This window comes from Cyanistes caeruleus, unplaced genomic scaffold (genome assembly GCF_971803275.1).
Source record: "Cyanistes caeruleus unplaced genomic scaffold, bCyaCae1.hap1.1 HAP1_SCAFFOLD_193, whole genome shotgun sequence".
Taxonomy (NCBI): domain Eukaryota; kingdom Metazoa; phylum Chordata; class Aves; order Passeriformes; family Paridae; genus Cyanistes; species Cyanistes caeruleus.
In genome coordinates, this window is record NW_028255981.1 from 141,023 (window position 1) to 151,931 (window position 10,909).

Genomic DNA, 10,909 nt, shown 5'->3' on the forward strand with positions numbered 1-10,909 from the left:
CACTTCACGAGCATTTAACGCAAAAGATAAAATCATAAGGGAGACAAAAGCAACAGCACCTGTAGCACCATAGCACAGGGCCACACAAGGACATGTCCCACTGCAGTGGGGTGATGCTGGCCCGAGTCCAGGCACCCACCACAGCTGCTCTCTCACTGCCCTCCACAGCCACACAGGGAGAGAAAATTTAACCAAGGGTTCATGAGTTAAGGACCCGGGACCTTTCCTCATTAAACACAGTCATGGGCAAAACAGGAAATATGAATTGAATTTATTGCCAATAAGCTCAGAGCAGGAGAATAAGAAGACCCTTAAAAGCACCTTCCTTCCACCCCTCCCTCCTACCAACTCTGCATCCTAACCTGGCAGTGCAGGGATACAGGGAATGGAGCCATGGTCAGTTCATCTCCCAGGGCTTTTCCTGCTGTTCAAGGACAGGAGTTGTTCCCCTGCTGCACTCTGGGATCTCTCCCACCAGAGAGGTCTCCAGGAACTTCTCCAACCTGAGTCCATTCCATGGGAGCAGCCCCCTCACAGTGCTGCAGCGTGGGTCACTCTGACACGGGGTCAGACCTTCCAGGACAGGCGGCTCCAGCAGGGACCCCTCTGTCCACAGGTGTCCCCTGGGGTCACAGCCTCATCTCAGGCATTCCCCTGCTCGGGCATGGGCTTCTCCAGGGGCTGTGGGGGGATCTCTGCATTCTGGTGAATCTTCAGGGGCAGTCAATCTGCAATTCCCATTGTTGCTCTGTGTTCTGATGGATGTTCCTGCCCCTGTGTTCATCCAGGTGCCCACGGGGAGTCAGGAAGATCTGTTTGGTCAAGGTTGAGCTCTGTGAGAAGCTCTTCCCACACTGGGGACACTCGTAGGGCCTCTCCCCAGTGTGGATGTGTCGGTGCCTGATGAGGGTGCAGTTTTGTGAAGCCCTTCCCGCAGTCAGGGCAGCGTTAGGGCCTCTCCTCTGTGTGAATCCACTGATGTTTGATGAGACCTGAGCTCCTTGGAAATCTCTTCCCACACTCAGGATGCACTGGTGTGCTCCGAGGTTGCATCTCCAGCTGAAGCCCTTTCCACACTCCCCACACATGTAGGGCTTTTCCCCTGTGTGGATCTTCTGGTGACAAATCAGATTGGACATCTCAATGAAGCTCTTACCACATTCCCCACACTCACTGGGGCATTCTCCTGTGTGGATGTTCTGGTGCCAGATCAGGTGGGAGCTGGGATTGAAGCTCTTCCCACATTCCAAGCACTTTCCAGGCTTTTCCCCTGTGTGGATCCTATGGTGGTTAATCAGGACAGAGATCTTCCTGAACCTCTTCCCACACTCCCCACACTCCTAGGGGCTCTCCCCAGTGTGAATCACCTGGTGCCAGATCAGATGGGACCTGTTCTTGAAGCCCTTCCCACACTCCCCAGACTCACAGAGCCATTTCCCAGGGTGGATCCTTTGGTGTTCCCTCAGCTTGAAACTCCAGCTGAAGCCCTTCCCACATTCCAAGCATTTGTGGGGCTTCTCCCTGCCATGAGCTCTCTCCCCCAGCTCTGAGCTCCGGCAGGATCTCCAGATGCCTTCCTGGCACAGGGGGGATCTTTCCTCCTTGCAGCTCCCTGGGCTGGGTTTGCAGTCCCTCCTCATGCAGGATCTCCAGAGCTTTTTCTCTTTCTCCATCTGGCCATGGCTTGGAAATGACAAATCCTGGTTTGGGAGTAACCAAAGTGGGAGTGCCTTGGAGCAGAAGCTCCTCCTACCCAAGTCTATGCCTAGAGCTAAGCAGGAGTCTTGTGTCCATGATAATCTCCAAAATATCAAGATTCAGCCTGAAAAAAACTCCCCCGGGAGTTCCCCATCTCTTGTCTTTACACTTTTAGGCTTCCAGAGGTTTCAGTTCCCTGGGATGATGGGGGTCCAAGGGCTCCAGGGGTTCCCCCTCCTCTGGGGTCCCCCTTAGCGATGATCCAGGGGCTTTTGGGGGTCCATGGGCTCCCTTCTCCCCTGATCTCTGCTTTGAGATCCCAGGGATCCCAGGAGTCTCTCCTCTCCAGGCTCCCACCTCTCCAAGCTGCCAGGGTCCCCCAGCTCTGGGATCGCCCCTCTCTGCTCTCCCCACTCTGGGGGTCCCAGGGGTTCCTCTCCTCTGCTCTCCTGGGGGTCCCCAGGACCAATGTCCTCCCCCAGCCAATACTGGGCAATGGCCATGTGGACCCCAAAGATCCCCCAAGGGGCTCAGCTTTGGGGTCCTGCAAGATCCAAACCTACACACCCAGAGAAAAAAACCTCCCAGGGACGCCAGACAATATTTGGGGCTCAGTTCCTCAATCTGCAAGTTCCAAACACACCCCAATAAAAAGACCCTCTCAGGCTCCCCCTGACAGATTTGGGACCAGCTCCCCCTCCCTGCTCACCTGCAGGATGAGGTGGGGGCGATGGGCCAGTGGCTGGGGGTGCTGGGGACACAGGGGGCACTGGAACCTCCAGCTTCTCCTTCTATTCCTGTTCCTGCTCCTCCTTTTCCTTTCTCCCTCCTCCTGCTCCTCCTCCTTCCTAATCCCACCTCCTGCTTTCTGTATATTTAAAGTGGAGAACCTTGCTTGTTTTTAGAACTAGAACAAAGATTCCAGATGGAACAAGCCTTGCTGGTTTTATTCAGCAGTATCAGTGACTACAGGTCGTGTTTGCTCTGGTTTGGTGCTGTCCTCGTTCCTCCTCAGTGCTCAGGCTGGGCTATGGGGTGTCCTTGTTTGCTGCATTTTCAGAGTTCCTCTTGGATCCTTTGGGCAATAGGCCGTGCCCTGGGAGGATTCTTTATGCTCCTTTGTGACACAGGAGAAACTTCCAGGCGGTTTTTGCGTGAGCGGCTGCTGTGGTGTCACAGGAGCGTTGCCACGTCCCCGTGGTGTTCCCGTTGCTGTGGGACACGGAGGCCTCAGTGTCCAGAGCGGCTCTGGGCGCCTGCTCGTTGCCAGAGGATCCTCCTGCCCGAGGCATTCTCAGCAGCCAGCCCAGCCCCTGACGGGTGTCCTTCTGTGCTTGCAGGGGTACAGTCTGCAGACGTGTGCAGCGCAGCCAAAATGATGCAGCAAGTGGTTGCTGCAGTTGGCACTCTGTTCTCTGTGGCTTATTCGGGGTATTTTTTAACCCACTTGGCACGTAAGTTGAGGTTTTCCCTCGGTGCAGCCTCTGTGGCTTTGGGCTTGCTGTGTGCTTTCTGTTCTTTCACTGGAACGGAGTTGACTCTGTGACCAAATTGCCATGAGGACAGGGTTGGTTTGGGAGAGCTCCTGCCAGCAGCTGCAGCTGAAAAAGGGGGTGTCTGCAGCCAGCGGGGCGTGCACAGCATTTGCAATGAGGCCTGGGGGGGTTCTGTTCCCTCAAGCGGGGAGTCTGTGGCAGCGGAGCCTGGAACTCCCTCCGTTTGCTGCTCCAGCCAAGAGCTGACACAGCCCAGTATTTTGTGCTGCTCTCTTGCTTGCTGTGTGAAGGGCCTGTGGCTCCTGGAGGGATGCTATGAAACCAAAATGCTCTCTCGGGCTTGCCTTGCTCATTTCCCACCATAGGCAGTTTTTTCCTAACAACATCTGGTTCACGTTCCCTCTCCCGTTGCAGGGCACCTCACGCGTGGATCCCCAGCAGCTCCTCCTTCGGTGAGTGGCAAAGGAAGCTTTGGTGTTCAGAATTGTGCAGCAAGTTGTGAGCTCGGCGTGTGGCAGCCGAGTGCCAGCCTGGGAGGCTGAAGGAAAGTTCCTGTAGTGTCTTTGCAGCAGCAGCAGCAGCAAAGAGATCCCTGGCAGTTTTCTCTGTTTCTGCTGAAGAGCTTTTGAAGAGCTGCAGGACTGGTTTTGCAAGCAGAAGATTGCTTGCTGGCTTTAGCCATGGTGGAATATGGAATTCCCAACAATAAGTGGCAATGTCGGCTTTAGCCCATTGTTAGTTTGAACAGCTCTGAACCCTATTTCTGCTTAGTGCAGCTGGATGTGTAGCTGAGGATAAAGAAGGTGATAACTGAGATAGAACTTCTCGTCCCTCACGCTCCCGTCTGTCCACAGGGCACCAAAGCAGCATCAGCACCTCCTCTGGCTCCCTCTGCTTGCAAAGAGGAGGCCAAAGAGGAGGAAGAGAGCAGTGAACTTCCCGCTGTTCTGGGAGACGAGGGCGAACACCCCGCGGTTTGGGAAAACAACGGCGAGGCTCCCGCGGTGTGTGACAAGGACAGTGGACATCTCCCGGTGGGGGACGAGGACGGTGGACATCCTGTGGCTTGGGAAGAGGAGGGTGAACATCTTCCAGCATGGGAAGCGGACAGAGAATGTCCCATGGCTTGGAAAGATGATGATGAACCTGCAGCTTTTTGGGAAGAGGACAGAGAAGCTGCAGAGTTTTGGGAAGAGGAAAGAAAAGATGCTGTGCTTTGGGAAGAAGATGGAGAACCTCCCTCTGCTCCTGAAGAGGACACTGAAGCTCCCTGTGCTGCAGGATCCTGGGCTGAACATTCTGACAGCAGCACAGCCCTGCAGCCAGAGGGGAGCGGGGAGTGGAGCCTGATGCAGCTGAGTACGTCTGCTCTGTTCCTGTGTGCCAGAGCAGGGTGCTGTGTGTGTGTCTCAGCATCAGCTGCACCCAGGGTTGCTCTGCAGCTGAATGGCACAGGGTCATTTATTGTCCTTCCCCAGCTGAGAGCAAGGGGCTCCCGGCCCCAGGGAGTGGGGCTGCATTCTGGCTCTCATCTGAGAGGGAGCATCTTCCACGTGGTTTCTTTCAGGGAACACCGTGAGCGTGGGGGAGCCTGCCGAGAAATACCTGGAACTGGAGCAGATTGGCCAAGGGTAAGTGCAAGGCAGTTACTTCTGCACAAGCAGGGCCCAGGTATTTTGCTGGTGCAGGATGCAGTGAGAAGTCAGGAGAGCCCCAAACCCCTTCAGACACTGGGGTACGATGCTGCTGCCTCTCAGTGCTGATCAGAATTGATAACTGTGGTCAGAAGGCACCTTGCATGGCAGAGGGCTGGTGGCTGCTGTGCTGTTGTTTGAAGGGTGGATGCACTCGGGTGTTTTGTGAACGCTGCAGGCAGCAGAGATCTCCTGTCTGGGCTGGCTTTCACTGCCAGGGACTAAAGCGCTGCTTCTTTCTTCTCTGCTGTTTTTGTCTCCAGGGCTTTTGGAACCGTTTCCAAAGGACTCGACAGGGCCACGGGAGGAGAGGTCAGTGTCAACACGCCCGGCACGTCTGGCAGCTCTCGAGGGCTTTCCCCTCTGCTGGGAGCTGTGGCTGGAGCTGTGGGGCCCAGCAGAGCTTTCCTGCACAGGCTGCTCCTCTGAAGGCAGAGCAGGGTCAGCCTGCAGAGCACAGCTGGGACAGACTTGGTCCTTCTCAAGTGCCCAAAGGAAGGCAAGGAGGGCAGCGGTGTCTGTCAGAGCAGGACACACTGGCCTGGTCTTCATGTCTAAAAGTGTGAATGCATCAGCTGCTGGAGACTGAGGCCCAATTTACCTTCATCCCAGCCTCGAACAGGAACACTATTTAGCAGTTTTATCATCCTGAGTTTCATCAGGATACCTCAAGGCCTAATTAAGGAGAGATCCTGCTTGGGCTCAGTTTGGGGTTTTAGTTCTACTTCAGCTGTTACCACAGAGCCAGGGAGAGAAATGAGAAGATGGATGTGCAGAGCAAAGCTCTCTCCTAAACCCTGCAGCTGTGTTTGGGTCTGGTGTCAGTGGCAGCTGGGACAGGGATTATCTGAGCAATGGATGTGCACGTTTGCTTTGTTGTGCTATCCCAAACAGAGCAGGGACATTTGAAATCCTGGCCAAATGCCATAGAATTGCTAAAGGGTTCCCGGCTGTTTTGCTCTATGTGCACAGAAACAGAATTACCTCCTGCTTGCAAAATGTGTTGGAATAATAATCCTAAGAGTGCTGAGGCCATTTGAGAAGACTGTAGGTGCAGAGAATGTTGTTATAGCTTTGAGGCTGACAGCTGAGGGAGCATTTCTGCAGAGCTTACAGAGCCAAATGTCTCTGGCCATGAGTCCTGTAACAGCCCCAGCGAGCAGAGCAATGGGCTGTGGGAATGGCACTTGCTGAGCTCTGGTGTCCCATCCCAAGGCAGTTTGGCACAGCCCGGCTCGCTCGCTCCAAAAAGACTCGCTCCGTGTTTGCTGCGGCCTCCTGCCACAGACTGCTCCAGTTAAAGGTCTGCAATGTCCCTTCAGGTGGCCATCAAGAAAATGAGTCTCAGAGGGCACAACAGGGAACGAGCTGTGAATGAGGTCGTGGTCCTGAAGGACAAGAAGAACCCCAACATTGTCAACTCTCTGGACAGGTGAGTGCTTCAGGTCTTCTCCCGTGCACAGGCCCTGCGTTCATCTTTCCTGGCATCCCCAGTCTGTAGCCTGTGCTGAAAATGCCTGACCCGGCCATATCTTCCCAGAACAACAGCCTGGCACTTCACTCCTTCCATGTGCTTTTGTTGCTTTGCTTTGCCTTTTTCTTCAAGTTGACCCCATTTGCTGTGTTTTACAGCAAGTGCTGATAAACCCTGGTAGAAATTATTTTCCTTGGCTTCTTCTTCCCAGCCCTGTCCCATTGCTGCAGATGCCAGGAAGACCAGGTTCTTGTTTCCAGAAATGCCTCATTTGCCCATTTTTCCATGGCCCTGCCTATTTCTGAAGGGACTTTGTGCAAGGTTTTCCAAGCATTTGACTGCTTTTGCCCCAAGTGCTGCACGGCCTCCTCCCCTGGATAACTCTGGAAGTTGTGTTGCCTTGTTCCGGAGGGAATGGTGGAACTGATGAGTTCAGATGCTGAAGCAGCTGGGGACAAGTGTTGTGGTTCCACATTGAGCTGGGCTGTTGCTAAAGTGCATTTTTCACCTGCTTGCCATCTAAGGCCTCTCCTTTCTCCCGGGTGCCTCCTTCTCCTTTAGACTGTGCAGATTCCAAGGCCTGTGCAGCCTGGCAGGAATGTCTCTCCATCTGATTCTGTCCTCATTGACAAGTGACCTGGGAACAAAACTCCACTCTGGGCTTTTCCCTGGGGGAATTGAGCAATGCACATTCATCTCTGTGCCATTGTTCTCCTCTTCCAGCTTCCTTGTTGATGGAGATCTCTGGCTGGTGATGGAATACATGGATGGAGGAACTTTGCAGGACGTTGTCAGACAGACACGCATGGCTGAAGGAGAGATGGCAGCTGTCAGTCAGGAGGTGAGGGATCCTGCTTGTGCTTCCCATGGCTGGGACACCATGGTCCTTCCAAAGAGGCTGTGAGAGCAGAGTGGCTCCATGCTCAGGCCTTTGTTTCTGTGTTGTTTTTATGAGCTGGAGAGGAAAGAGCCTCTGAAGTGAATGGCCTGCAAATATCACTGCATTTCTACTCTGTTCTTGTCTTCTTTCCTGCTGTTGTGGTACTCTCTGTCTTTTTTGGATCTGATTTCCTGTTCTCAGCTTTGCCTTGAACCTTTTGCCTGGAGCTTGTCTGCACTGCACTCCTGGGCTGTCACAGCAAAGTTGCTGCTGGCAGAATTCTAAACTGTCCTTTCTTGTGTGATATATTCCGGCCTCTGATTTTTTCCCTCGTGTTTCTTGTTGTCTTTCAGTGTCTGCAGGGCCTGGATTTCCTCCATTCCATCCGGGTGATCCACAGAGATCTGAAGAGCTCCAACATCCTTCTGGGAATGGACGGCTCTGTCAAGCTGGGTGGGTGTTCCTGGCCAGGCACGGCGCTCCCGGGGTGCGGCTGTGGGGCTGCTTCCCAGTGAGGGCCAGAGCCCCACAAGTGCTGCTGGTGGCACTGCCCGGCCCCTGCTGCCAGCTGAGAGCGGCTGCCCCGTGCAGAGAGCTCAGGAGAGGAGCAGGCTGTCAGGAGTGCCTTTGCTCTGGGTATGGCCCTCCCAGAGGGGCAGGAGTTGCAATCTAAAGCTTCAAAGGAAATCAGTAAAAGCCAAGCATGAAAGCTGAGGGCTTCTTTAAGGGTCCAGTTCCATCTTTCCTTGGCTACAGCCCTGAGCACTTTTCCAGCTGGATTCAGCATGCATTCCCAGACTGAGAGTGGGGAATCTTTGTGCTTGGTTTCCTCATTGCAGCTGCCTTTGACAGTGCTTGTTTCTGTCCTCAGCTGATTTTGGCCTCTGCGCTCAGCTCAGCCCTGAGCAGGACCAGTGCAGCTCCATGGTGGGCACTGCTCACTGGATGGCCCCAGAAGTTGTGACCAGTTCTCCTTACGGCCCCAAGGCGGACATCTGGTCCTTTGGCATTGTGACCATCGAGATGGTGGAAGGAGAACCTCCTTACTTCCAGCAAACGGGGGCCATGGTAAGAGGCAAATTCTCCAGGCTTTGCAGAGGCCTGTGAGCACAGGGTGACCCTGCACTGGGAGGAGCAGCTGGAGGTTTCTGCACATCGCAAAGGGAATTCCCACAGCACCTGAGCCTGAACACAGACAAATATTCTGCAGCCTCCAGCAACAATTTGCTTTGGCATTTAAGTTGTTGCAGCTCTTGTGAGGATCACCCAAATACATGGAGCAAGTGCATCAGCTCTAATGTTGTCTTGTAGAAAACCCCAAACCAACCCCAACACCCAAACCCAACAAGTTTTCTGGAGGAGTTTCTAAAAGAGGTTTTGTGAGATGAACTCCCCCCTGGCTCTTCTCACTGGAAAACTTGTCTAAAACATGAAGATGATTGTTTAACATCCCCACACTCTAACACATTTCTTTCCTAGTCCAAGCTACTTTCTCTGTGTCACCAAGTCTGAGCTTTCAGCCACACAAACCTGCTGTTCCTTGCCTGGCAGTTTCTGGCATGGGGGCATCAGGAATGCTTTTACTTGAGGGTCAGTGGCACTGCAGAGATGCATTTGATGTAAGAATCCCTTGAAATAACACAGGCAGACCACACTGACTCTTGCAAATGGCCTGTAAAGCTGGTGTCTGTATTTGGAGAAGCAAAATGGGCTATTTCTGATGGAGTTCCTACTGACAAAGTCAGCCAATGCAATCGGCTCTGAAGGCAAGGTCATTTGGATGTTGCAATGTCTGTGGCTGCTCCAGGGTTTGGGTTTTTTGGCTGGCCCAGAAGAATGAGCTGTGAGCAGCAGCATCTGTGCCAGGGAGGAAAGTGCCCGGGGAGCTGGGGCAGAGAAAGCGGGCTGGATGTGAGCACGTGTGGGTGTGGAGGAAGCTGTCAGAGCGCTGTGTTTGCTTTTCCTGCAGGCCCGCGCTCTGATCCGGCAGAACGGGAGCCCGCAGCTGCAGGAGCCCAGGCGCCTGTCGGCTCTGCTGCGGGACTTCCTCGAGTGCAGCCTGGAGCCGGACGAGGAGCGGCGCTTCTCTGCCCAGGAGCTGCTGCAGGTGAATGCCAAGCGGCTGCGGGGGAAACGGCAGCGCCAGGGAGGGCTTTTCTTGTGGGGCCCCCCTCCCATCATCTCCAGTCCCGCTGCTTTTCACACGCAAAGCCAGCAGAATCCTCGCCTGCTTTGGCTTGGCAGGCTCCTGTCGAGCTCATCTGGAGCTGGTGCCCCGCCACGAGCGGGGACATCTTCAAGCACATCAGGTGGCTCAGAGCCCTGCCTGACCTGAGCCTGGATGTTTCCAGGGAGGAGCCACCTCCCACATCTCTGGGCTCCCTCTCTCAGTGTTTCCCCACTCTCCTGCTAGAGCAATTCTTCTTTACATCTAATCTGAGCCTGCTTCCCTCTCTTGACTTTCAAACCATTCCCCTTTGTCCCGTTGCAACAGAGCCTGTGAGGAACTTGAGTCTGGAAAGTAACAGTTCATTTCTTTCTTTTTTATCCCTTGGGCAGCACCCATTTTTGTCATCAGCCAAGCCTCTCTCCAGCCTGACCCCTCTGATCACTGCAGCAAAGCAACTGAGGGAGCAGCGCAGGAGGAGATGAAGCCCTTGACGAGAGCTTTTCGTTGTAGTAGTTAGGACAAGTAGTTAGTTATGTTAGTTAACACTGTTAGTTAGTTAGAGTAGGTTAGGACAGCCTGTTTGTTATGGCAGTTATTTGAATAAAATCTCTGTTAAACCTCAATCCCTTGAGGTGTCCTGTCCTTCTCCCGCTGTGACTCAGCTGCCCGGAGCACTGCGAGGGGAGAGCGGGCCCAGCCTCGCCCAGAGCTGAGCCCCAGCAGAGCCTGGCAGAGCCCAGAGCAGCCTCGGCATCTGCAGAGTCAGCCTGGAAGGAGGCGCTTGGAGCCTTCTGGGCTGCAGCCGGCTCTTGCTTACAAACTGTGTGCGCTGGAAAATGCCTCTGGTTCTGCGGGAGGGCAGAAGGGGCCCGGGGAAGGCCCAAGTGCTCCATGCAAGGGAAAAACCTGCCCTGTGTTTGTGATAAAGAACTATGTTGTTTTTGACCTTTGCTATTATGTGCTGGCTTTTGCCAATTATTATAATCAGAATGATTTTGATATAGCACAGTTTGTAATCACTTTTAACTGCTTTTGATATAGTAGTGTTATAAATGACTTTCAAATTTCCAAACAATCAAATTTAATTAATTGATAACATAGCTTAATAAATTGGATACAAAATAATAAAAGAATAGAATTTAGTAAAAGAATACAATTTAGTAAAAAAGAGATACAATTTAGTAGATATAATCAGATACATATTTTATATATATAAATAAATATACCGACCGGGGTGTGGGGGGGTCTTCTCACCTCACCTCACGTACGAAACAAAGCACTTCAAGCTAAACTTATATACTGTATGCTTATACATATTCATTAATGTTTCCCATAAGTTTCCTCCTTTTTCTGGTTTTACTGACCATTTATTTTCTAAACTACATCCTGTACCTTAATTTTGACATGTAACATCTGCAAAGGGGTGCATCTGCTTTGTAACACTAATTCTTGATCGTTTCTAATGATAACTTTAGTAACAGTTGCAATTTAAGTAGC

General features: G+C 52.9%; 2 protein-coding genes across 3 annotated transcripts; both read left to right on the forward strand.

The window, feature by feature from the left end:
- The first annotated feature begins 5,867 nt into the window (after positions 1 to 5,867).
- LOC147645681 (serine/threonine-protein kinase PAK 3-like) lies at positions 5,868 to 7,558 on the forward strand. Its single transcript, XM_086874337.1, has 2 exons — positions 5,868 to 6,320; positions 7,086 to 7,558. The coding sequence occupies exons 1-2, from the start codon at positions 6,199 to 6,201 to the stop codon at positions 7,264 to 7,266; spliced, it is 303 nt and encodes a 100-aa protein (XP_086730463.1). The 5' UTR covers positions 5,868 to 6,198; the 3' UTR covers positions 7,267 to 7,558.
- A 41-nt stretch (positions 7,559 to 7,599) lies between these two features.
- LOC147645682 (serine/threonine-protein kinase PAK 3-like) lies at positions 7,600 to 10,035 on the forward strand. 2 transcript variants are annotated; one of them, XM_086874335.1, is made up of 3 exons: positions 7,600 to 8,310; positions 9,212 to 9,349; positions 9,802 to 10,035. In XM_086874335.1, exons 1-3 carry the CDS (start codon positions 8,167 to 8,169, stop codon positions 9,892 to 9,894), a joined length of 375 nt encoding a protein of 124 aa, XP_086730461.1. In that variant the 5' UTR covers positions 7,600 to 8,166; the 3' UTR covers positions 9,895 to 10,035. The 2 variants fall into 2 exon arrangements, with proteins under 2 accessions (XP_086730461.1, XP_086730460.1); XM_086874334.1 differs by having other exon boundaries at positions 9,212 to 10,035.
- Positions 10,036 to 10,909: the final 874 nt, after the last annotated feature.

Coding starts and splice junctions, on each gene's coding strand:
- LOC147645681 (XM_086874337.1), top strand. CDS start 6,199: ATGTCCCTTCAGGTGGCCATCAAGAAAATGAGTCTCAGAGGGCACAAC. Junction 6,321..7,085: donor ATTGTCAACTCTCTGGACAG/GTGAGTGCTTCA, acceptor CTCCTCTTCCAG/CTTCCTTGTTGATGGAGATC.
- LOC147645682 (XM_086874334.1), top strand. CDS start 8,167: ATGGTGGGCACTGCTCACTGGATGGCCCCAGAAGTTGTGACCAGTTCT. Junction 8,311..9,211: donor TCCAGCAAACGGGGGCCATG/GTAAGAGGCAAA, acceptor CTTTTCCTGCAG/GCCCGCGCTCTGATCCGGCA.